This window comes from Opisthocomus hoazin, chromosome 2 (genome assembly GCF_030867145.1).
Source record: "Opisthocomus hoazin isolate bOpiHoa1 chromosome 2, bOpiHoa1.hap1, whole genome shotgun sequence".
In the NCBI taxonomy this organism is placed as follows: domain Eukaryota; kingdom Metazoa; phylum Chordata; class Aves; order Opisthocomiformes; family Opisthocomidae; genus Opisthocomus; species Opisthocomus hoazin.
In genome coordinates, this window is record NC_134415.1 from 105,930,119 (window position 1) to 105,957,331 (window position 27,213).

At 43.5% G+C, this 27,213-nt stretch overlaps 1 protein-coding gene across 1 annotated transcript in view; it reads left to right on the forward strand.

Annotated features, from left to right (window-relative positions):
• Window positions 1-2,817: 2,817 nt before the first annotated feature.
• CSMD1 (CUB and Sushi multiple domains 1) overlaps window positions 2,818-27,213 on the forward strand; it is a 1,295,699-nt gene continuing 1,271,303 nt past the window's right edge. The window contains exon 1 of the mRNA XM_075445037.1: window positions 2,818-2,999. Coding sequence (XP_075301152.1) covers window positions 2,933-2,999 — 67 coding nt within the window. The 5' untranslated portion in view covers window positions 2,818-2,932. The remainder of the gene's footprint in view (window positions 3,000-27,213) is intronic.

Consider the following 27,213-nt stretch of genomic DNA (forward strand, 5'->3'; position numbering starts at 1 on the left):
AAAATACAATAGAGAGATTACAGTCATTAGGTTAGATCATCTTCTGTAATTACAGTGTTTAGGTACAGCAGTTCCATGCGCAGCTCAAGTCAGGTTGGTGGAGATGCCTCCTGGAATGCCAAGCTTTGGTTCCACAGTCACCTTCTGGCTCTTTCGGGTTTGGCAAAACCTCTGAGTCACACAGGGCTTGTAAAAGTCGCTGTGACAGCTACCTGAGTCTGCAGAGAGCCTGAAATGTTAGCTGGGGGTGGGGGGTGGTGGTGGTAGTGTGTGTGTGTCTGTGATGACCCATTTACCTCGGTAAGACACGAACTCCGGTGAAGACTGATAATGTGCTGAAGGCCAGCAATGTGTATGCATACGGTTTATTGTCATAGGATGTAAGAAAGGAGAGAAGGCATCTTTAGCAGTGATGGTGATTACAGTGCCCAGCTATTTGGCTGTACCTAGGTGCTACGAGGGGAAGAAATTACCACTTGTTTAACTCATCAGAGAAGGAACCACGTCCCAAAAGCTCAGTAAAGCCCAGAAAATCCTCAGAAGAATGGCAGCCCTCAGAAAACAGTAAATCTAACCAGGGCGAGTTAAGACCAAGAAAGCACATTTTATCTCATACTGGAGCTTCTGCGAAATCTGCTGCGAGCCCAGTTAAACAGCAACTTGTCAAATCAAGAGTTCTTACTTAAACAGCACAGCAAAACAAGATACACTTGTTACTTTTTTCAATTAGACCCAGACAGCCATAAATGGAGTTTATTTATGACTTTCTAACTATTCCAACTCAATAGGAAGCAAAAGTAAAACCCACTGTAATCTCTTGGGTCAGATGCAATGCAAAAATACCATCTTTCAGAAATCCAAGCTTCAGACTACTGCGGGCCAGAAAGCAAGAGTCTCATCTTCAGCTTAGCGACCGTTTCTGCCTTTCTCACAATGGTTAGCGAATCCCCCCCCAGTCCGCCGACAGGGAGTAGGTAAGTGGAAGGATGTACACGAGGAGCTGGGGAATTCCGCGCAGCATTTTGGCTACATGATGTCTGGTACTAACAAGTATGAACATCATTTCGTTTTCACGAACGCGAAAACGAGCCCCCGAGGCGTGTTTTTTAAAACACGGATGGATACAAAGACTGGATCCCTCCTCTGGCAGGGTTCGGGCCCGGCTGCGGGGCGCGGCGGGGCCGGGAATTACGGGGAAGGGCGGTGGGGAAAGGCAGGGCAGGGGGAGGCAGGGAGGGAAGGCTTGCCACGAGATGGCAGCAATGCCACGTCTTTCTCGGCAGCTTGCCTGTCCCTAAAAATATATTTTTTTTTTTTTTTTGAGAACCGCAACGTTTACACATAAATACAAGCTTATTACAAAGTCAGCCTCCCTCGTTCAGCGCCCATTCACCACCTTCTTGCAACTTACAATGAGAAAACAACTTTGCATATTTCACCAGGAAAGAAAACTCATCATAAATGAGTAATTACAACCTTGAAACTACCTTTCCAAAGGTGTTCGCATCTCTGTCTTTCCTTCCTGTAAGCCTTTGTGTTTTAATTACGGATACGGGCAAGCATTAATGACGGCGCCAGGCCCAGTGTGCAGTGGTGGTAATCTGTACAATCCTTTCTGGATTGAAAGTCGGGTTTGGGAGCTCTTTTGCCATCCTGTTTGCAGGTAGGCCTGACGCAGAAACCCTTGCTGGCAAAGGGTATCGCTTGCTGGAGCGGCGGGAACGTGGGGACCTGCAACAGGCCAGCCCTGGGTCACCATCTCCTTTCCCTTGGGCTCAGGGAACCAACGCTGCTGGCTCCGGGGGGGGTGGTGGTGGGGCCTCTGCCTTCCTACTGCCATGCCTGATTTGGATTTTTTTGTGTTGTTTTGGAAAGGATGGTTAATGGCAGGAATTCCTGTTGGCAGCGGGAGCACTTGGGAACGGCAGCCTAAAGACAAAGCAGCGTTCCTCAAGGGGAAGCTGGCTCCTCTCCTTCCCCCCAGGAACGGCAGCTTGTTCTGATGGGCAGCACAGAAGGAGCGAGCAGGGCACATCTCGGACCTGAACGCCTTCCTCCCTCCCGAGCGGGGGCCGAAGCAGCGGGAAGCTTCACCTAGGGCCAGGGATTCCCACCCCACGCGTGGGTGGCGGAGCCGGCGGCCGGCCTGCGGGCAGAGCCAGGGCATGGGGCGCCGGGGCCGTGCGGCGGGACCCCTCCGAGCAGGTGTAGCCCTGGAGCTGCCACCCTTCCCCGCCCCAGACGGCACCGGGCCGGGGGGAAGCCTGCTCCCCCCGGGCGCTCTAGGGGGCGGTGGCCGGGGCAGGGGAGGGGGGGAGGCCGCGGCCGCCCCGGGGGGGGCCGTGCGGGGGCCGGCCGTCGGAGCGGGGCGGCTGCGGGCTTGGCGTGCGCCGGCTGCGTAGCGCCGGCCCCTTCCCCTCTCCCTGGGAAGTGATGGTTGAGTCCGGCGGCGGCGGCTTCTCGTGTGGCTGGCAGCCGCTCCGCCGCGCTGCTCTCACCGCGATCCCTCCCTCCGTCTCCCCTCCTCCTCCTCCTCCTCCTCCTCTTCCTCGCACTCCCCGCTTCTCTCCCTCTCCCGCCGGCGGCCGTGGATGCGGCGCTGCCCGCGGCGCCGGGCGTGCCTCTCTCCGCTCCCTCCCGTCCCTCCCCTGGGCGGGCGGCGGGCCGGCGGCGCCGGGGCTCCGCGGGCGCTGAGCGGCGCGGGGCCGGCGCTATGAGGAGCGCGGCGCGAGCCGCCCGCGCAGTCCTGCAGGAGGCGTCGGGCGCCGCGCGGCGCTCGGGACCCGGCCGGCTCCTCCCCGCCTCCCCGCGCCCGGCGGCGGCCGCTCGGCGCTGTCCCCGGCCCCGCCGCCGCTCCGAGGACGCGGTCGCAGCCGCGAAGAGCCGCCGGGGGTTTTGCGTGAGTGTGTGTGTGCGTGGAGTAACCGCGGACATGACTGCGTGGAGGAAATTCAAGTCTCTGCTGGTTTTCTGCGCGGGGCTCCTCACTGCGGCTCAGGGTAAGATTCGGGTTTCTCGCACTGGATTCGCGCAGGCTGTGGTTGTGGCACCGACTCCCCCCCCACCCCAGCCGCTCGGCTGAGCTCTCTCCCCCGCTCCGGCTCCGCGCCGGGAAGCGGCAGCCTCCCCCAGCCCGCTATGCCTTCTCCCCGCCGGCTCCGCCGGTGTTTCCCCGAGGACTCGGTTCCCGGCCGTTCACTCCCCCCGCATCCCCGACTCCCGACCCGGGAGGAACCAGCCCCGAGCGCTGGGCAGCGGCCGCTGCGGCGCCGGGAGCGGGGCCGCGGGCACCCGGCCGCCTGGGCAGCGCCGGAGTTTGGGAACACTTGGCTCTCCGCGCCCGCACGAACGAGCGGCACTCGGTGCCGGGCGAGGGACGGTCCCCGGGCTGGCAAGTTTGGCTCTCCCCTCCTCCCGCCTCCCCGACTTCTGCCGTGCTCGGGCTGGGGAGGGTGGCGCGGAGTGGGTGGCCGCGGAGAGCGGCCCCCGCCTGCCTTCGGCCGGCTCCGCTCCCCAGGAGGAGAGGACGCGGGGCCAGGGTTCCCCTCCGCCGGCTGCCTGCCCGTGCCCGAGGGAGGAGGGCTGCTCTCTGCTCGGTGTGCGGTGGGGAGCGTCTCCCACCCCCGCTGGGTTTCTCCTTAAAATCAGTGGAGGGGGGGGGAGGGAGGAGAGACGAGGGGGGTGACGGTGGAGAACTGGGTTACACAACTTCGGCGCTGGCCTCAGCCCCATCGCTGGAGACAACAACTTCCCCGTTATGCACTTCGCCTCTCATCAGCCCTGCGCTTTTTCGTGCTGGGAGAGAGGTGGGAGGGAGGGAGGCTGCTGGCAGCTGAGCACCTGTCCCCGTTACAGCCTCTGCTTTCTCCCTCCCCGCTCCCGGCTGTTGCTGCCTGCCCCCGGGAGCACGGTTCCCCTCACCCCTCCAAGGCGCTGTACATCGTTCCCACCATTTTATTTTTCTCACCGCTTTTTTTTTTCGGTGCGGGGGTGGCTGGGGGGGAGGTGGGAGAGCAGGGCGAGCCGACCGCGGCCCGGGCTGGCGGGCGAGGCTGGAGCCTTCCCCGCCCGGCGGGTGCCCGCGGCCGGGCTCCCTGGTCCGCCCGGGCGGCACTGCAGGGTGTCGGCACCCCCCGGCACCCCCGGGCGCGATCCGCAGGGAGAGGGAGGCGGGGGAAGGCCGCTCTGCCCGGTCTGCCCGCAGCCGGGCGGGAGCTCTGCCCGGTCCGGCTTCTTGGGCTCCGCGCCAGCCCGGTGGCCCCGCCGCTCGGCCGGGATCCGGCTGCCCCCGGCCGCGCCGTCTCCGCGGGGAAGGAAGGGGTCTGCCGGGCGCGGAGCGGGCGGCTGCGGGGGACGGGGCTGCGCGGGGACTTCTCGGCGGGGCCGCCCTGCCCGAACTTCCACCCGGTGCCGCGGTCCCCCGGCCCGAGCGGGGCTCGGCAGCCGCCCCTGGCCCCGCAGGCGGGAGGAGCCGCCCCCGGCCGCCGCTCACGGGGCCCGGCCGTCCCGGCTCCCGGGGCGGGCCGACACCCGCCGCTCGTCTGTTAAATACTCAGTAGCTGGTTCTGTCGTTTGACATTTAAGTGTTTTCTTTTCATGGCTGACAGCACATGTGAAAAGCTAGAGGCTGGATCGTGGTTGTTGAGCGGAGATCCGACGTGTTTTGCTTACACGCAAGGCTCCGCCAGCGACGCTTGGGCACTGCCTCCGATGCTGCTCTGCAGAATGTAATTGTACTCCGCTTAATGTGGAGCAGCAACACACCTACTTAAAGGCTACAAACTGACTCAATATTGAAGTCAAACAACAGGTAGAAGGGGAACCAGCGGGGACATTTGACATAATTCTTTCCCATTTACCTTCCCAGGCAGTCGAGCACAGGTATCTATATTTAGTCAAATGTAATCCTCAGGCTGAAATTACATTTATAGTTTAGAGAGTGAAAGAACTCCTTCCTCGGTAACATGAAGAGCCTAGGCTTTCGTGAGGACATAAAATTTTAATTAATAGATGCCCAGAACTCTTTGTTTCGGCAGCCCCTTGGTAGTCGAATCATTTGGTAGTCCCTGTGAATAGGAATTCACCCGGGTTTTGGTTGCTTTGGGCATTTTATGAGAGAAAAAAAAAGCGCTGAATTTCTGGAGGTGTCGCCACAGGCATTCCCTTATCTTTTGGTACGATGAGAGGTGGGCTGCTTTCCACATTGTTCCTCGTCATGAAATGCAATGTAATCCCTTTGTTGCTGTGCGATTTTCTGTAACTTTCTAAAGGGGCAAGAAAGGACGAAAATGAACATACGTCATCATTCATTGTGGTAGACTTGAGGTGCAGTTCTATACATTTCTTCCTACTCCTTTTGTCTGACTGACGCATCTGAGTATTTTGGAATACATTGGGGGATTCTTCCCTGTCCATTATGATTTAAGCATCAAGAGAAGTTAGTATGGAGTCATTTAAAGGAACCACTTTCCCAGGACTACCCTATCATAGCAGTTATGCTTCAAGAAGACAGGCAGCAGGGTGTTCAGCTCTGCATGTTAAGGTGGGCTTCTTTATAGAGCCATTTGCAAATTCGGATTGGTTATATCCTACCAAAAGCAAACATAAAGAACTATTGATTTACTTGAAACACAAAACACATCAGTATCATTTCTGTAAAAATTCATACTGCTAGGGAACAAATGCTAGATTTAGACTGAACTCAGACTAAAATTCGAGATAAAAGAAGTACCTTTCTGCTGCAACCTAAGGTCTGTGGACAGGCTATTTTCAGTGTAGAAATACATATTGCTTAATACTGACAATTGTCCTGGTACATGTTTTCAGGATCGTTTCCTGGACTTGTTCAGATAACCAAATGCAACACCTTCATCGCCACCTAATTGCCTCAAACAAAATGGGCATTAGCAGGCTTATGCACAGAGGTATCATTCAGATTAATGGAAATAGTAAAGGGAAAACATTTCTGTTCTTAAATTAAATCCAGACAGTGAAATGACTCCCACATCTACAGTTTAGGATTTTGTTTAAAAAAAAAAAAAAAGAAATAAAACCCAAAACATTTTATGTGCTCTCTGTTTGCTGCTATCACTTTGTCAAAATAATTGCTATGACTACATCACAAAAAGTTACCACTATGTTTAAGGCCTACTCCAGTTGGACTGAGAGTGTTTGTCTCTTTTGAAGTCGTGTATTTTCTCTCTCTCTCCAAAGCAGTGTTTCTCAAACTGTGAAGCTGGTCTCTCTAGAGAGGCTCCATCCTCTTCCAGAGAAGACTGAAGCAATTCTACAGAAAATGAGCTGAAAAAAAAGGATTTTTTTAAAAGAACACCAGAGCTAGGTGTTAAATACCCAGCTGCAAACCCAAGTATTCGATGGATGCATTCCCCATCCCCCAGCCCAGTGAGGAATTGGCTATAGAAAGACAGGAAAGAGAACAGCCAGCTCTGACCACATAATATTTTAATGTAAAAATGCATTTACTTTTTCATAAGATCTGTATCTTTCCCAGTTTTCCATCAAGATATTTATATGATGTCCTTAACTGTGTAGGAATAGGAAGTATGGTCAATTTGAATATAATGTAGTGGACAGCAAATCAGTTCAACAAATATTTCCCCAAACACTAATTTTAGACCTTTGAACCCACAGATGAGATTTGAATTTGCACCGTTGGCCAGTACAAGGTTGTTGGTTTCTCTGGCATGTGTGGGAACAGGATACTGGTGTGCAGTGCCGGGGGTGGTACACAAGCACATGCAGGCAGGAGCTCACATGAACTTCAGGATGTGTTGAAATCTGTTAAGGCACCCAGCGCCATCTGTGATCTGTACATAGGAACAATTCTGTGGTTTGTTTTCTGTTTATTTTACTGACTGTCACTCCCGTGTCCCTTTGTGCAGACATGTATGATTTTGATCAGGTGTGGGTTTGGGGGGGTGGGGGGCAGTTGTCATGTTTTTTCCCCAGCAGACTGTTTTTTCTATACAAACATGGAATCTAGCTCTTCATCTTATTGTTGTTATATGGTAGTATTACATATGCATTAATATATGTAAGTTTTTAAAAGACATCTATGGGACTTTGGCCTCAATACCATTTACATTCTTGAAAACTTTGGCCCCAGCAAATCAGGAACAATCTGAAACTGTAAATATTTTAAACAGAAACCAATGCATTCAAGATTTACCGTGCTCTCTAGAAAGGCTGAAGAGCCTTAGGGACCACCGATACTAACTTTTTCAAGACATGTCGTCTGTACACTGTCACATTAAACTTCCTCTCGTAACCTTTCTTCGGAGAAGTAACTGCTCAGTAGTGCGACTGTATAAAACCTTCAATGAATTTAATGATAAGATGTAATTTGATTTTGCTCAGATCTGTATTGAACTGCCACATCTCTTTGACCATGATGACATTATTTTGCTAGCAAACAGCTTGAAGTGTAAGCACAAGTCTTGCAGTGTAGTGCCGGGCTGCCTGTAACCAGCAGAGGGATGCGGTGTGGAAAGGGGAGTTGCTGGTTTCACTGCACAATCCGCCGAAGCGGTAGCAGAAGTGTGAGACATGATCGCTAATAAAACTCGAGAATACAGCTGGATTTAAATCAGGGTCATCGAATAAGAATCTGGCCTCTAGTTCTCCATATGGCTGCAAAATTAGCCAGATCAGACTGAGCTAAATTGGATGTTCTTCCATTTTCTGCAGTGAACAAAGAATGAGAATCATATGGAAATTCTCCTAATGTGTATGAATCACTTTCTTTTACTTACATGTTTTATTTTCTACGTCAATTGGATTTGCTTGAAACCATTTTTATTAACCAGTAACTTTTGAAATAAAGAAAAATGCCACTAATGTCTGAGGAAAACTGTGAGATCCTACTTTGTCCTCACACCTCTTTGTTCTGGCTGGATGAAAGACTTCAGTCAACTATGTGACATTTCTATTGCACTTAAGAAAAATCTACACTGTATTTGTTGTAAGCATTTCTCAATGGAATAACTGCTTAAACAAATTACTTGGATTATTGCTAGTGTTACATTGCCACACAAAGGCAACGTTTATCAATTGCCTGCATTTAGTAATTGAAGGGTAAATGGAGGCACGCATGCACTGAAAACTCTTGCAAGAGTAATACTGCATCTTATTGCCAATAACACGTCTTACTTGCTTGGAGATCACTTTTTTTCTGCATCTCTTACTCAAAAAAAAAAGTTTCTTGCCATTTTTACCTGGAGGGCACATTCAGTTAAAAGGGCAGAGCAAGATTTAATCACTGTAATGTTGCTGATGATTAACCAGAATTCCTCTTGATTAATCAGAATATCATCAATGATTTGCTTTTAGCAAAAGATAAGCAAAAAAAAATCACAATTTATTGCGATTATAGTAATGCTTTAATTTCCAGCATAAAAATTAATCACAGTTTGTTACAGCTTTATAATTATTAAATTGTGCATTTTAACAATACATTCATGCATATTCTGAAATAGTGATTCCACCTCTTTCAACTTCATTTTTTGAGTCATCACCGTCAAGTAAAAAAGGTAACTTCGGATAGTTGTGAGGGCCTTATTCTGCTGCAGTGGAAACTGAAATTTCTGTTGATTTCAGCAGTAGCTGGATTGGCCCATTTTGAAAAAGTTGCTGCTCCGAATAAGGCAGACACAGTAGATACTGCAGCTGGATAGTGGAGCCCAACAGTGTTTAGTGTGAGCTCTCGTGACTGAGAACTTCTGACAATGTTTACATCAGTGTAAAACTGAAAAAAGGAAACTGGATGAATCAGAGCAATCAATCTTGGTAATATTAAAAGATTTACATGTTTATGGATGTCGTATGTTTTTAAACAGTACCTCTGATACCTCCAAGCAAGGTTTTATCTGACTTCTACTTTGCTTCCTCTTTTTTTGCCTTCGCTTGTTCCTTAAAGAAATAATGAAGGACGATATAGAGACAAACCTCGTATCATTTTAGTCTTTGGATGTTTTATGTCTCTCCTACAGTATCCCATGGATACTGAAGTACAGGATCGTGTTCTGTATTCATGTCTCTGTTGTACGGTGGCTTTCCAAAAGAAACGTTTGCAGCACTGCAGCTGAGACAGAGCTGAATAAATAATAATGGATAAAACTTTGTGTGCCAGTGTTCGTTTTGCAAACTTGCAGAAAGTATGGTCAGCATTTTAAAATTACAGTTTGCAGCACTTGCTTCATGCCGTATTCTCAATTTCAAGGCAATGACTTTTTCATGCAATTTTGCCAAACAGGAAGTTTTTCTTATTTCTTGTCTGAAAGTTTTCCATGTCTTTTTTATTAGAGAGCCATTTCTAAACCTATATTGGAGTTTTCTGTATTGAAATGTTCTTACAATTCTGTTGTTTGCAGCAAACCCTTGACATTTGGCAGAGGGCAAATCTGGGGCTAGGGATATATCTTTTTCTTGTCCTACAATTTGCAGATCAAATGTAGCCATGACATTATACTTCATAAATCATTGTTTGCTTCCTTTGACCTGTATTACTCGCCATATCGTGTTCACATACAAAGTGCAAGAAAACACAAATATTCAAACTTGTGTTTTGCTTACACCGGTACTGAAACATCAGCAACATGCAGTGCACTGGGAACAAAAGTGCAGCCAGCCTTGCCCTGTGTTTGAAGCTTGGGTGCCAGGGTGGGCCTAAACACACTGGGGACCACAACCAGGATATTTTCTTGTTTAAATACTGGCTCAGCTGTAGCTTGGATTTAAGGCACCTTATCTGTGCTCGCAATGCCTCCTGATGAAATGGATGGGGGAGCCTGGCTCACTTTGCTTAGTTTATCCAGAATATATGAATGAGAGCTTAGGCTTGGCTTTGGGCATCATGCTTTAGCTAGAATCTGCCTTGTATGAGCGCATCGGGGTTCAGTCTGAATTCATGGTGCATATAACACGGGTTCAGCTGGGACCCACATCACACTGCCAGTGTGCGACACAGCTGGAGGTGCAAGGAACAGGGAAGTGATTTTTGTCAGGAAGCAGCTGATGTTGGGAAGCAAGTGGCTAGATATCGCAGGAATACATGTGAGCTTGTGGAACCTGCCGTGCCCTGAACCTTAGGAAAAAACCACAGGTAACTGTGAAGATAAGAAAAAAGGAAAGAATGAGCAATGCTTCTTACACAACAGTGAAGTTTTTGAAAAGGCCATTTTGATAAAAGAAAAAAACCCAGCAAAGTGTTTAACTTGTTTTTAGACTAATTTTGTATGCTTGTGGTTGTGAAACAAATGGTCATGACAAATCACACTGCTTTCACTAATGTCTGTGGGATATCAATGCAGAATCTGACTGCTTCCAAGTGACTAAGAACACTATTTTAGCTTTGCCCCAGCAGCCAGATTCTCTATTGGTATCCCGCTGATGTTTCTTATAATACATAGATTGAGTCATACCAAGCATTTTTTTTTGGGGGAAAAGCTGTTTTATAATTCACTTTTAGAACCTCAGTACGATCAAGCAACTGCTAATATCACAATCAGTGCCCCTCCGCATTTGTAGACATCTCTCTTGAGAAATTAAATTGATTGTCTTTATCTTAGCACGTAAATATCCCCAGTGCACACTTTGACCCATTGTTTGCAGTGTCTCTAACACTGAAGAATGTATCGCTAATAGATTTTATGAAGTCAACAGTGGCAGCAGTAGTAGCATTTTGATTGCGAGCTATACTCAGCCATTTCAATCTTGCTTTCTCATGAAACCTATATACAGGAGGCTTTATCGTGGTATTTAATTAATACAGTTGCAAATACTGAAATTTTCCCTTCCTTTTTCCAGGTACATAATGTAGTTAACTTCAAACAGATCTGCTAGTTCGCAGAGAAAAAGCATTCTGCTATGCAGAAATAGGTATGTTGGACATAAACTCCAGCAGTCAGCTGAATAGTTTGGGTTCCTCTGTGTCAAATTCTGACCAGGTAGGACCTGATCCAAAGGCTGGGGAACTCATAGGGGAAAAAAAGAAATCTCATTAACCTTAATGGACTTTGAATCTAGCCTTTATTATAGCCACATATCACGCAGAGAACTTGCACTAAAGCAAGGACGCTGGAACAAATCTAATAATAATAAAGAGAATTCAAACTCTTAGTTATTATTAAATGCTATGTAAATAATTGGAGAAACGCCGTTTACATTGAAAATATATGGTGCCTCAAATTTTTTGACCTATCTGAAGCGTATCTCACTCCACTGACTTTCACTAGTTATATAATTTATTTGGTTCTGAGGAGAGATTAACCTTTAATTGCTTTCTTTAGCAACATTTAGTAAACAGACTCATAGCATGGAGATGATCTGTGCCAAAAGCAAAGAAGGGTTTCTTCAACTCATGTTGCCATGACAATTTAGATTTTTCCTGTCAACTCTTGAGAAGCTCCAAAGTAATTTTAAAGCAATGAATCAGGGAATAATTTTTGGAAACTGAAGTTGCTCTCTTTTTTCAGTTTAGTATCATTTAACACAGTGAGGGACCTGACCCAAAAGATTTTAAAATCTGCAAACAAGAACTATTGCAAAAAGTGTAACATCATGAAACCCTCTTCATGGATCTCTGTTGATTGACACCATCAGAAAAGCTGACTTCACATGCATTACTGAGTGATTTAGATTTCATTTATTAACCACATGATAATAATAAATAGTAGTCGTAAAAACAATAATAGATAACGAAGAGTGGAGAGGCCAGCTGATAGTTGTCATTTTGATCTTCATGACAATATTTTATCTTGCAGCTATTCTGAGGAAATTAGATTACAGAAGAATTATAGAGCAAAGATGAACTAATAATTTTATTTTTGTTACAGTTCCAATTATAAAATTAGTTCAATGAACAAGAAATGAAGTCAAAAGGCTGTTGTCTACATATTTAAATTACTATCCAAGATACTTCCCGTATATGATGTTATTACTAATCAAATTGAACTTCCCTGTTTTGATTTAAGTGAAATGGATTGTTTTGAAAATACCTAAAACTAGTCCAAACTACTTTAATTTAACTCTTAAGAAATAGATTGCTGGCTTAAAGAGGTATTTCTTAGGTTGCTATTAACAGTGAGGGAAACGTGGTAAAAGAAAAGAAGATAACGTGAAGTGCTGTTTCTGCTGGGAAAATAAGTTTCTCTGTGTAAAAGACAAGAAAAGTAGCTCAGTAATGGTTTTCTTTTTAAAATGTTCCTGGCAGATGACGGCTACTGAGTTGGTGTAGTTTGTTTACTGCTTTGCAATGGATTTGAGATGAGTCATATCACATTAGAAGGAAAATTGAGAAGTTGTTTTGTCAAAGTGAATGCAGTTTTCCTTTTTTTCATACATACTCAGATTATTAGTTCTCTTTAAACAGAGACACCTAATTGATTTTTCTTTAGTGTTGATTATCGTTGTGTCCATAAATCCAAGTTCCTGTTGCTAGAAATAGTAAGTCCAGATCTGTAACTTCTGTATACTGGATCAGGTGACTGAGCTGGAGTCTCCTTTTAGTTAGCCTCGTGCATCTTCTTTTAAAGTACTAGCCATTGTGTTGTCAATCTAGTTTGGACCACAATAATTTCAACCTCTACAGGCACAGTTGTGTTTTGCAAACTTTTCTCTACCTTTGCCTTCGGAGTGGAAGTTGACGGAGTAAGGACTAAAGGATGGGTCGTCAAGATTTCATGTTACAGAGAAAACTCGATTTGTCTTGTTTCCTTACTGACTTTATAAGTCCACTTTACAGGTAATGCATCTCAGTGTATCCACAAAGAGTGTTAAGGTAAAGTGGTACTTACTTATATGAATGTTTGTTAAACAGACTTGTGGATGGAATATACCTGTGATACTTCAGGTCATACACATTCAACATGGAAAAATAGCCTTCTTTTTCCAAAATATCTGATGGAAGAGGAGATCCATTTATTGAATAAAAGAACATGTAGACACTGAACAATAAAAGCATCTGTCTGAGCTCTTTTTACATGCAAAACAAGTTTTAGTGCAAAGTTCAAGGACACTGGGAAGGGGGCAGAAGGTACTGTTTATTGTCAAGAGCCTAATTTGTATTTTTACTTCCTTGTCGGGAATGCCAAGTGTCTGCAGTTCCCACTGACTTAAGAGAAAACAGCAGTCCTTAGCACTTTTGAACATCAAGGAATTTGTACTGTACTTAGTTTTACAGTTGAGAATCACCATGATCTGAATGTAATATAGTGCTGTAAAGAGAATGGATAGACAGCAATATACAGCATTTACTACTGTTATCTGCCAGGTGGTATCTGAATTAAGCGAAGTTTCCAAATCTAGATTTGTTGTGTCATTTTTTTGGGAAGGAGAGATTCCTCAAGGGAAGTTGTGGTTTGTTTTTCTTTAGAACTGTGTACTTAAGTAATTGTGTGTGTAAAAGAAACCCCTGGATCTGATGTACCCTGAAACAAAATGTTTGCGATCACAAAGCAAACATTAAAAGCGGCAGCGAATCAGAATTTGGAGTGAAGCCGACTCATAAGACTACTGGCTATATTGGATAATGGAGACTGTTGTCCTGGCCCAGAATTAAAAACAATCAGTTCTACCTCCACTTTATTTCCTCTGTGAGTATTCATCATTTTTACATTTATCCCACGTTGATGGTAACTAATTGCAGTTCCTTGGGGTTCCATTTTTCTTTTAAGAAGCAGGCCATTTGTAAGGGGTGAGACAGTGCTTTACAGCTGTGGTGGAAAAAAGGTATCTAGCCAGTTTTACCACTGTAGGATAGGCACCTAACTTCTTTTGAAGTCTGCTCTGCAGAGTGTATTTGCAGAATGGATAGATTTGTGCAAATGTTCTTAATGTCCTTTGTCACATAGTGCTGGTACTTTCAGGTGCAGTTTTGTGAAGCAGAAGCATTTTTTGCAACTGTCTCAACAGCAGTTTGTTTCTCAGGTCTACTCAGTCACACTACTGTTGTCTAGGTACTATTGCAAAAGAGCGATGTGCGCAAGGATCGGGTCCCTCGGGGGCAAAAAATCAATTAAAAAAAGAAACTACTCTTTGACGCTAGAAAGATAATGTACTACTCACTCTCAAAAAATAAGCTATTGTGGTGACACAGACAGTACCAGGTGAGGGATGGGCATTCAGCACAGAGGACAGCATAGGCAGCCGATGGAAATCATTCTTACATTTCATTGACACACTCTTCAATAGTACCACTGAGGAAGATAAGCTATCGCAAAAAAAAAAAGCTACATATGAAAAAGTATGACAGCATGTAATGGGGATTTCAGTCAGGACTATTTTATTTTTTTAAAGCAATCCTTACTCTTGTCATTTGCCGTCTGCCTCCCAATTATTTTCTAGGATGTTTTGTCTATTATTATATTTAATCTTTAAATGAAAGTTCATTATATGCTGACATGTGCATAGTGCAAGTTATTAATTTGCTTTATGATAAACCCTAGAGTATAGGGGCCCATCATGTAAAGGATTATATGAACACAGAGAAAATGAAATGGGTAACATGGACAACGTTGTGAAAGGAAACTCAGATCTGGGGACTGTTATTTCCAGCAAGACCAGAATCAAGCAAAGAACCTTATCTTCTGAAATGCAGCCCATGCTGCCCTGTATTTTACAGAGGACATAGCCCAGATTAGTTCACTTACATCCATCAAAAATGATTCAGATTTTTTTTCTGATCTCCATTACTGGTATTTGTCCTACTGGAAAGCAATGCGTAATCACCTTCCCTTACTGTCTCCAGTAACACAGGCACACTGGTGTAGTCTTACTGAGCAGAACCGGTAATACAGCTCAAAACTTAAAATGTCTGCTGGCAAGTGCCCTCGGTGGGAGCCCTGGTGCCACTTGCTGCCCTCTGGTGCCACTTGGTGCCCTCTGATCCAGGTCTGATGTGATCTGATAAATAACGACCAGTGCCCTCATGGGTGTGGCAGTTCAATTGGTGAGCTGATACACAGGCTTTATGCTGACGTGCTGAAAATAATGACTTGTCTCGTAGGACTGGCAGAGCTAGCACCATCAGATTTGCAACATTAAACACTATTTCTCCTTCCTTTCCCCTTCCTTTCCCCCTGCTGTTTCTTTAAAATTTTCCTTTTGCAGACCTTATCTTTCTTGTTCCAGTCACTCTATATTCCTCCCCTGCTGAAGTATAAGACACCTTCTTTGTTATGCTCCAAAGTGGCTGTTTCACATTCCCATGGAGGAAAGTGCCCAGGGTCGAATCTGTGATGACTCCTGCACTGGGAACAACCAGCACAAAGGCTGAAGATGGACACAGGGCTCTCTTAAGATGTGAAAAACTAAGTCAGGGACATAAACTGTGCCCAGATTTTGTGCATGCCCCATGAATTTGGTTAAGTTTCAGTCTTCGCATATTTACAAATGCAAAAAGCATCACATCAAATCAGACCAAAATAACCTCTCTCTGACAATGGCCATTAGCAAATGCATAGAAAAAAATTACAAGAAACATGATATAGACAGCCTTGTATTTCAGCAGCCTCTGGCCAGTGTAGGGAACTCTTAGCCCAAGGTTGCATCTATGTTCAGCATTCATCAACAAATTTAACCTTCATGAATCTGTTCTTTAACCTATTCATAATTCAGACTACCACACTATTTTCTGACAATCTCTTTCACAATTTAATTCCTGCTGTGCAGAAAAGCACTGCATTTTGCTTGTTTTGAAGCTTCTACCTGCTCGTTTCCCTGAGCACTTCCAGCTCTTTGGAAATACTTCACCCTGCACAGAACTTTGCATCTGATAGATAGGAAGGGGTGATGTCAAATCTGTAAATTACATACTTTTCCCATGTACACCTAAAAATTCCATATGGGTATTTATATTAAAACTTGAAGTAACACTAATGTATGATTCCCAAATGCATTTCTCCTAATTTTTAATGATGATGATGATGATGATGTTGTAGTCAGTGTCACTTACGCACTTAAAAGAACGATAGTCTGTATTTCATTATAAACAGCCACTTCCCTCTATCCCACCATCTCATTACGTAGTTTTTATTCTTCTCAGTAATGCTTTGATTGTTTGCTTTCCAGTAAATGATAAAGACATTTATACATGGTGACCATCTGAATGACAGCAATGTTAAACATTTTGCCCTATGAGATATTTCTGGAGGGACAGCAGAGAAAATGCTTAGAAGATGAGGTCCTGCTAAGAGATTAATACAGCAAACCAGGTGCTTAGTGATCTCCTCTCCCGCTGACATCGACTTCCATGGAGCGTGTTCGTAGCTCATTCCTAATATAAAGTGCATTGTATAGTAGCTTCATCTTGCTGTTTGCTCCTCTGTGGTCCAGTATATCACTGGTCACAAGTCATATCTTGATGGTGTTCTCTTTCCTGGGACAATAAGCAAAAAGTCTCGTGAAAACTGGTGGGGGTTGTGACAAGCTTTAATGATGGACTCTGGTGAAGGACTGGGTTTCTGTGGAGATTAGGGAAACTGCAAGAATTCTGTTAGAAGGAAGAGGTCCATTATACTGACAACGCTGAAACCATGTCATCCTTCTAAATCAACCAATTTCCCCCTTCCCAAGACCCAGATCTAGAACAAATTGCAAAAAATAAAAAATAACATTGAGAATTCTGACCCTAGATAGAGGCTTATCTCAAACCTTAAAATATGCAAAATATTCCATGGACTCCAATCCATAGGTTTCTGCTTTTAATTTCATGTTTACAAATTTGTCACTGTCTGAAAAAGAATTGTTTCTCTTGTTCCCGAAGACAGCAGCCTTCATACATGCATTTGAAGCTGGCTCTGAACAGGACGTACAAATTCTGCTCTTCCCCCTTATTCTGCCTCTTCCTTTTCCTCTCAGGACTGTCAGTGGAAAAGCTTATCAGGATCATAAAAACAAAACAAAGCGATGCAAATAATTAATTAGCAGAAGCATAGCTGACCATTATGAACAAGAGCAGTATGAGAGAGAAGAAACCAGAATCTCTTCAATGTTAGCAAGTCTCCCATGACTGTTCTTGCTCCTTCATTCCAAAAGGCTCTATTTGATTTCCATAAAAGAGAAATTTCAGAATATTTCTTGATAGAGTCTATTCAGGAAAGGAAGGCATTAATTATTCCTGTCCTGTGCAAACAAAATTATTGCTTAGCTTTTGAGAACTGACAAGAACACAGGTTTCAGAAAGATGACTGGAAAAGGACTACGTCGGAATAAGATGTAATGTATCTGACGTACTGCAATCTAAACTTCCATCAAGACAAGGGAAAGACTGAGTTCTTGGAGTAGGACTGTTTTAATGGGATAGCAAAATTATTTTTCAAGCAAGTTTTATTTTCTGCTTGATTAGAAAAAATCAAGCATTTATTAAAATGAGAAAATGTCTGAATAGCTAAAGATTATGATAAAAAAAACAGATTAAGTTTACAAATAAATACTATGTTTAATTAAAAAGTGATTGCTCATTTTAATTTACAATACTTTAATGCCTGTTTGGGATGATGTAAAAATTTGTGTAGTCCTGTGTTTATATATTAAGCTTGCCTCTTTTAAGAATTACTCACTTTACCATATGAAGAAATGCCGTATAGAATACCCAACCATTTTCACCGAAGGATCACATGGCGTGTACATTTAGTTGCTTGAATTAATAGAATAGTCTTTCTTCATAGGAAATTATTTAAAGAGATTTTGTTGATAAACTATAACAACATTCCTTACTGTTATGTTGCTGGCATAATCCTTTAATAACTGTCTTCTCTCTGCCTAGAATCATTTTTGGTTAGTATAGCGTATGTACCAGAAAATTTCAGAAAATAAAAATCTCATTATTCTTATGCAATGTAATGTAATTTACTGATTCAAGAGCTAGATCTGAGGTGTGCTAAACTCTTCAATTCCTAATTATTTTCATGGATGTTGAGGACACTCAGTGGTAAATAAATACACAGAAGAATTTATGCAAAAAGGTCTCCCTTTGTTGTGAAGATATTTACATCTAGTACTTAGATTACTGAACTGCCACTCAATGGCTACTTTAACCCCAGGAACACCCAAATTTGCACATGTCTGTTTTTCCTTTGAGCCTAAAATTATATTTCTGGGCATACTCAAGAATGATTGCATACTGTCGGTTTGTATAGGGCTGTTATTGAACAGTCACTGTAATCTTCAATATAGATGATCTTCCATAGGGATAAAACTGCTAGGCTTTCTTTAAGTGCGCCTGCCAACTTTGGCCTTACATAAGATATTCTTGGGGATGGAATTGGTGCCCCCTTATTTTCCCACAGTAGAGAGAGTAATTTGACAGTTGAAGCACTTAGCTAGATTGTGAAAAATCTACATTCAGCTTCCTCTTCCCTGAGAAAGTTAAAGCCTGCCTCATCCCTTTTTTCTGGCATATACTGTGACTGCCCTGGGCCCTCCCCTGTTGGTACCGTGAAGGTTTCCCATTGAAGTTTCCTTTGGAGGTAGAAAGTTTGGGTTCCAAACCTCGCTTAAAGGAACTCAATATAAAATATTAAAGAAGCTGCTGGAACAGTAGCTGGACTCCTACCGGTCCCTTCTTACACGGAGAGCCTTACTCGCCACATCAGAGTCTGTTCCTGGTTGGGTTTCTGTCTTGCTCAGTGAATATTCAATTACTCTATGAAAAGTGGAACTGTTAAGTAGTCCACCTGGAATACTGCTCTGGGGTTCATTTGCCAGGAAGCGCCTAAAAGATAGGTGCTGCAGTACCTATTTTCAGCTAATTTCAGGAAATAATCAATAGCTTTTGTTATTAAGGCCTTAACAGTCAGCATGTTATGCCCATCAAATAAAATCTACAAAGAAATCTTACAAAGAGGGGTATGCTGCTATCAAGGGGGTTGTTTGATTTGTCCTGCAGTCCATATTTATTTAAGACCTAGGCAAAATATTTTTTTTCTTCTAGTACAAAGTTTGCAGTGCCACTTAACTAATGAGGTATTGGCCACATCTCTGGTGACATCATCACTGGTATTAGAGAGATGAAGAAATTTAGGTCTAGGTATAACGCTCCCATTTGGATTTACATGTATTAGTCTTAAGGTGCCCAGTTACAATAGTAATGAATATAGTATAAATACATGTGTGTTCATGTGTCTGAGAGAGAGAGAGAGAACTGCAGTCATTTGAATCTCTTGTGGAGGTAGCCCCATAGTTAGCTTTCACTGTTCTTCAAGTTTTGTCCATTTTTCTAATCATGTAAAAAACTTTCCCGTTGTTTATGAGTGCAGCAGTCACAGGGAGCTGCTGCCACACAGGAAGATGTCGTGTCTGAAATACTTCACCCTAACCCACTGAAGTTCTGCAGCTCAAGTCCATGACGTTGGACTTCAGCCAGGTTTTTCTGAAATACCGAAATGATGTGCTGGCAGTGTATTGCCTCGCTTATCAGCTGCAACATTACATGGGTTTTAACCTCACGGCACAGGGAGTCACGGTAATCAAGACTGGAGGTCACAGATGTGTAAATTTATCACTAAGTCGATTTCCCTCAGGATGACACATTGCATTTTGGCTCCCTGTAAGTGGAAGAATGCATTTGGAACAGCTTTCGATAGCTATCCCACCGTGCTAAGGATTAGAGCACCCTGCAAAGCTCCTCCCTGCTTCCATGAATGCAAAGCAACCAAAATCTTTTGATTTTTGTCACTCTGTATTGACAGCAATGGTTTGTTCCCTTTTACTACATGTAGTAAAACAGCAGATACACATGCACACAAAAAAAACCCCACCAACATCAAAAGAAACAGCATGAAGTACACACTTTTTGTGATTTTTGTTTTTCCTCATCAAAATCAGTTTTGAAAACATACTTTTAAACAGCTAGCGAGGAACGTGGATGGAGAAAAGGTTATTTACTGACAAAATTTAAACCAGATCTGTCTAGAAACAATTTTTGCAGATTGAAAAATGCAATAAATCTTGTTTCTTCAAAAAATATTAAAGACAGTCCAAGAAACTATACATCAATGAATTTAGCAAGGGTTGTGGGGAGAACTAAACTACCATAACAAAGTGTGAAAGAACAGCTTGAAAATGAGTTTGATTAAGGATAACCACTGTAGATTCAGGCAGGGGAGGTCGTGCTCAACTAACCTGCTGGAGTTCTTTGAAGATATTACTGCCACTGTAGATAAGGGAAATTCAATGGATGTAGTCTACTTGTAAGCCTTTGACAAGGCACCACATCTGAGATTAATGGCTAAGAGAAATCATCACGAAGGCAAAGAAACTGTAGGATGGAAAACTAGTTTAAGTGTAGGCCACAAAGGGAAAAGCTGGACAGAGTTTCTGGGGGTTCAGTGTTAAGCCCTCTGTTGCTCATGATTGTGTATGTCTGAATGTAAGTGATGGGGGGAGAATTTGTAGTTTATGCGGGAACTAAAACTAGAGAAAGAAGGACAGAGCAATGTGATCATGTTCAAAAGATGTTGTATCAGCGATATAACTTGTTTGGCAAAAATAAACAGAATTTGCCTAGGAAAATACACAGTAATTAATATAGGAACACAAAACCAAATTAAAAAGTACTCACTAAATAAAATGATCATCCTATATACTAAGCAAGAAAACAATTTGTGAATTATTGAGGAAATAAATTGAAGCCATCAGCCCAGAGTGAAGCAGCATTTTAAAAGGTCAACAAAATGCAAAGATGTTTTAGAAGACAGAAACCGTATCAGAGAAAACAAACAACAGTGTACACAAAACCGTAGTAAAAGCATCTCTAGGACACGGTCTGAAATATTGCTAATAGTTGTCCAGGGAAAGTAATATTTTCATGTTGGGATTCCTTGTAGGGAAACAAAGGATATAAGGTCCCAATAGCTGAACTGTGAAGAATGTTAAAGAACCTCAGTTTTTTTACTAGTAAAAAATAAAGTCCTATTGTGATAGGCATGCTAATGGAAGACAGCACCTTCCTGTGCCAAGGAGCTTATAATAAAACAGCTTAACTACACAGAAAAGGGAAAAAAAAAGACACAGAGGACACAGTAATTTATCCAAGAAGGTCTGTGCCTGATCTGTGATCTAGGATTCATATTTTTTGAGTCCCAAGTCAATATTTTATATAATGAGTTACATTATTCTTTTACAGGTGTAAGGGTTTTGCTTAATGTGGGGTAGAAAACCTAGGTGATTATCTTTTTTATACATATATATAAGCTTAGAAATAGAAAATTCTTAGTCTGCATTTATTCAGGTCGTAACCTAAGTCACTGATTCCACAGACCTCTACTTAAACCTAATAAAGATTAAATTAAATTCTGAAGGAATCTTCATATTCATTCCTAAATATCTGAATTCCAGAGTAAAAAATACATACTAATTTTTAAGGAAAAATAGTTATATAATATATATGTCCAGTAGGCATTTGCTTTTATGGGAGAAAAATGAGGTAAACAAAATTAACAAAAATTGACTGAAATGGCTATTTTTTTATTCAGATGGACTTAATTTCTTCCTGATTTTCCTATGCTCTGAGATCTGCTAGGAAAGAAAAATATTATCAGAAGATCAGCATTTCCCCCTAGTTATGGAAAGTTTCCTTCTTTCCTCCTAGAATTCTGTCTTCCTAGCTATCCTCTTCTCTTTCTAAACCGTAGGACAAGCCACTATCATTTTGATTTTAAAATATAGTAACATGAAGAGTCTCATCTGGCTTTCACACTCTTGGTGCAATACGGTTACGGATATAGCACTTGCGTTGATTCAATACCTTCATCTCTCAGGACAGAGGGAACAGACCAGAAAGAGACTGCCTCTGGTAGCAATTGCTGGCCAAATTAGAGACAGGCAATGTTAGCGCCTCCTTATAATACACATTCAGTGAATATACTTACACACCAAACTGCGTGAAAAACTCAACCCAAGGCTGACCATTCTTTGGTCAGATGGCACATAGTCTCCTATCTGGTGAGGACTGTAGACCCTACTCCTAAACCTTCATGTTATTCTTTATACAGTTCAGGCTTATGTAAAATACTCCTGATCTTCCAGTCCAAGCAAGTTTTACTCAGAGCAAACTTTGCAATGGGAACGTGAGATTGAGGGAGGGGATTCTCCCACTCTACTCCGCTCTGATGAGACCCCACCTGGAGTACTGCGTCCATCTCTGGAGCCCCCAGCACAAGAAGGACATGTGGCTGTTGGAGTGGGTCCAGAGGAGGCCACAAAGATGATCCAAGAGGGCTGGAGCACCTCTCCTGTAAGGAAAGGCTGAGAGAGTGGGGGCTGTTCAACCTGGAGAAGAGAAGGCTGCAGGAAGAACTTAGAGCAGCCTTTCAGTACCTGAAGGGGACCTATAGGAAAGATGGGGAAAATATTTTTGGCAGGTCTTGTTGCAATAGGGCAAGGAGCAATGGCTTTAAACAATGAGAGGATAGATTTAGACTACATAAAAGGAAGAAATTTTTTATGAGAAAGGTGGTGAAACTCTGGAAACAGATTGCCCAGAGATGTAGTGGAGGCCCCATACCTGGAGACATTCAAGGCCAGGTTGGATGGGGCTTTGAGCAGTCTGGTCTAGTTGAAGATGTCCCTGCTCACTGCAGGGGGGTTGGGCTAGATGACCTCTAAAGGTCCTTTCCAACCCAAAGCATTATATGATTCTATGATTCTATGAGCCAGTGAAAACACTGGTGGCCTTAGTTTGGTAACAGTTCTAAACTGACTCGTCTACTGTAGCATGAGTAGTCACTATTGAGGAATCTACTGTGTGTGAGGGGAGATATAGTCTGAAGGCAAGGCATGCCCGGGAACTTGGGTCAAGAGCATTTTCACAGAATCACAGAATCACAAAATGGTAGGGGTTGGAAGGGACCTCTGTGGGTCATCTAGTCCAACCCTCCTGCCGAAGCAGGGTCACCTAGAGCAGGCTGCACAGGACATTGTCCAGGCAGGTCTTGAATATCTCCAGAGAAGGAGACTCCACAGCCTCCCTGGGCAACCTGTTCCAGTGTACCGTTACCCTCAGAGTGAAGAAGTTCTTCCTCATGTTCAGACGGAACTTCCTGTGCCTCAGTTTGTGCCCATTGCCCCTTGTCCTGTCGCTGGGCACCACTGAAAACAGTTTGGTCCCATCCTCCTGACACTCACTCTTCAGATATTTATAAGCATTTATAAGGTCCCCCCTGTCAGCGTTCTCTTCTTCAGGCTGAACAAGCCTAGCTCCCTCAGCCCTTCCTCCTGGGAGAGATGCTCCAGTCCCTTTATCATCCTCGTAGCCCTCCGCTGGACTCTCTCCAGTAGCTCCTCATCTTTCTTGAAATGTGGAGCCCAGAACTGGACACAGTACTCCAGATGGGGCCTCACCAGGGCAGTGTAGAGGGGAAGGAGAACCTCCCTCGACCTACTGGCCACACTCTTCTTAGTGCACCCCAGGATGCTATTGGCCTTCTCGGCAGCCAGGGCATGCTGCTGGCTCATACTCAACTTGTCATCCACCGGGACACCCAGATCCCTCTCCACAGAGCTGCTCTCCAGCAGGTCTGCCCCAAGCCTATACTGGTGCATGGGGTTGTTCCTCCCCCGGTGCAAGACCCTGCACCTGCCCTTGTTGAATTTAATCAGGTTCCTCTTTGCCCATCTTTCCAGCCTGTCCAGGTCTTGCTGAATGGCAGCACAGCCTTCTGGTTTATCCACCACTCCTCCCAGTTTTGTGTCATCAGCAAACTTGCTGAGGGTACACTCTGTCCCTTCATCCAGGTCATTGATGAAGTTGAACAAGACTGGGCCGAGTACTGACCCCTGGGGGACACCACTAGTTACCGGCTTCCAACTAGACTCAGTGCTGCTGATGACAACCCTCTGAGTTCTGCCATTCAGACAGTTCTCAATCCACCGCACTGACCACTCATCCAGCCCACACTTCCTGAGCTTCCCTACGAGGACGTTATGGGAGACAGTGTCGAAAGCCTTGTTGAAGTCGAGGTAGACAACATCCATGGCTCTCCCTTCATCTACCCAGCCAGTCATGCCATCATAGAAAGCTATCAGATTGGTCAAGCATGATTTCCCCTTGGTAAATCCATGCTGACTTCTCCTGATAACCTTCTTTTCCTCCACTTGCTTGATTATGACCTCATTTTCCGTGTCTTGTCTCCTGTCACGTCAGTCCTGATCATAAACACAGGCAGGCACAGGGAACACAGCCTTCCTTTGTGGCTTGTTTCACTTAGATGGAAACAATTCAAGAGTGATGTGGAGGATTTGGGAGAGAATAACAGTATCCTACTGATCTGGTGGAGTTTCATGGGAAGCTTTGGGCTCTAAAACAGCCTATAAGGACTTTTTTTACACTTTATACATGGAAGTCATTGAAAAAAGCTCGAGGTGATGGAGTTTAGGTGCTTCCAGGTTGAGGCAGAAATAGCTTTCAGGGTACTGATTTGGGGACTTCTGTTCCAGTTAAGCCCTAACCTTGTTTTCAGCAAGCAAGGTGCTACATGGCTGATTCAGGAGTATGGGACAAGGCCCCCAGCACCATGGTCACGCAGCATGCTGAGCCCAGTGGGGAGGTCAGTGGCCAGGGATGCTGGCAGAGTGGCTGGGAGGCCCGTGGGGAGGCTGGCAGCTGGGAAGGCTAGGGCGAGGGGGCGAGACTGGCTGCTTTCCTCCCTCTCCGTTAAGAGATGCAGAGTCAGAGGGAGGCCTGCAGGTGTGACTGCTGTCAAAGACAAGGACCTGATTCTTATTAGTCCACTTTGGTTTTGACTTCACTATAGATGTGACTGGCGTTTTTGAAATGATCTTTCTCAGGCGTGAAGAAGTGCATTTTAAATTTTCTGATTAGATAATGAGTAGTCTTTTTCTGAACCAAAAAGAAACCCAGGTTAACATCTTGCAGAACAGTTTTTATGGAACACTGACAGCAAAAGCTGTTTCTTGAAAAGAAGAAAATGAGTACATTTACTCGATGCAGGGTGTTATAGCTGAGTAGAGAAGAGGCATACTATTTTCTGTTTACCATTTCTTTCTCTGTGTATTTATTCTGTTAACATTGAAGTCAAGAAAAATATTTTTTTTTCTTTATAAACGTCTTGAGAATATCACCTGTGGTAGACAGCTTATTAATCATGTGCTGCTTAAAACACACAGGTTTAGAGATCTGCCTTAGCTATTTATATAAAAACAGACAAACAATTTTCAGGTCATGCTCCCAAACCATATTTACTTAAAAGAGAAAGTTGATAAATTGTTTACTGTGGCAAGACAGCATAAATTTTAAATCAAATTTCAAGTGAAGAGTGGTATTGTTTATGTGACAGCCTTCCTTGTTTTTCCCAGTTAAAATTCTTTCAGAAATAAGCAGCTGAAAAACTTCTGAAACCCTAGTATCTTTATTAAATCACTTTACTTAGCAAAGTGTTTAAGCTTTTGTAACTCCTCAAAGCAAATATATCACCACAGATTTGTCTAGGATCCAGAAGATAATAAAATATTACAGTAGTTCTGCATATCATATTTTCCATAATTTTCAAAACATGATTGATCACTGACAAATTTGCTGTATGTTTTGCATGGCCTACTCCATATACAAAGTATGATTTTGGAAGCGACTTAAATGATTTCCAAATTGTCTCGAAAGTTCCTATTGTTGGAAACAATTCCAACAGTTTCAGACACATTGTATTCATATAAAATGTGCAGTTTTTTAGTTTGAGAATGAAAAAACCACATGCTAAAAGCCTGAAGTGGAGTTATTGTTTGCTTTCAGAAGTTACTACTATGACCCTATCTATTTTCCCTGATTGATTTTATTAGGATAGCAGGACTCCACTGGATATTATCTGACACACTGGGACAGATGCCAAACATTCAGAAAGTACAAAAGGTGAGATTCCAGAGGAAAAAGTGTGATTATAGAACTTGTTACTTTTTCATACACATTTAAAAGCCCACTTAACAAAGCAAAAACCTTTTGACCACTCTCTACAGAGAACAGCAACAGTCTCCTATGGAGCTCAGTGGACAGTGAAGTAAATTTTTTAAAGGTAGGATTTAATGGTTATAAAATGTTAATCCACCTGGGTGGCTTAGGAATCAAAATCTTATTTTCAAAGTGATTTAGACATTCAGAGTAAGTCCCGTTAAAAGATTCAGGTGCTACAATGAGTAGAATCAAAAGACTCTCCCCAGGCACTGGACTCCCTACGCTTCTGTAAGGAGTGTTAGATGCCCAAGGACAGAGCCCCAAACAGCACCAGACTAAATGGGCTGCATCCAGTGGACAGCAATTACAGAATATTTTGGTCCCTCAGAACTTCAGAGAATCATACATCCTTTTTTACAAGTCAGCTACAGAAACCTCTCTTGAATCAGGGTGCCTAAATATTTTCTTTACAGTAAACCAGTCAAGGTCACTTTTTAAAGGACTGGTGCTGGAAGTAATAGTACTGTGGTCTTTATACAATGCTGACAGGTTGCAGCATACTCCAAATTGTCATTTCTTTTTGCCACAATAGGAGATTTGTATCTATACTTCTTACTCACTTAGAAGTTGTTCTAACCATTAATCTTAGACATGTGGGTTGTGTTTCCTGCCAAAACATTTCCACTGTGCAGGAAAGATTTCAGGATACCTTGGGTTACTGATCCCTGCTAGAAGCAGCAAGTTTGTGAACTCATGTGGTAAGGACCTTCATTACTTTAACAAACAGTTATGGCTCTAAATATAAAAATAAAATCTTGGTAGAAGGACTGATTCTTAGAATTTCCCATTCCTAAATAAATGCCCAGATTATGAGATTATAGTTTCATATGTCATGCTTTTTCCCAGCGGAGGACTGTTTATGTATGCTGAGAACAGACATTGTGTTTAGAATACCACTAAGATGAGATGTGGATTTGAATTTGTCAAAGGGCTAATGTCCTAGCTAAATAGTTCTTCAACAGCAGCAATGCCTAGGTAAACTATGGTGTAAAGGGAGAAACTGCCTTTATTTTGTGCGCAGTCTAATCTGTTGAATCACAGAATCGCAGAATGTTAGGGGTTGGAAGGGACCTATGTGGGTCATCTAGTCCAACAACCACACAAATCAGATCAGATCTTTCACATAACAAAGGTGGAGAATTATCTTCTTTCTATATTCTTGCTTATTAGGCTTTGAGATGGTCAGTACTACAATGCTTTTGAATTTGCCCAGATGCAGACCAGTATGTACCTGG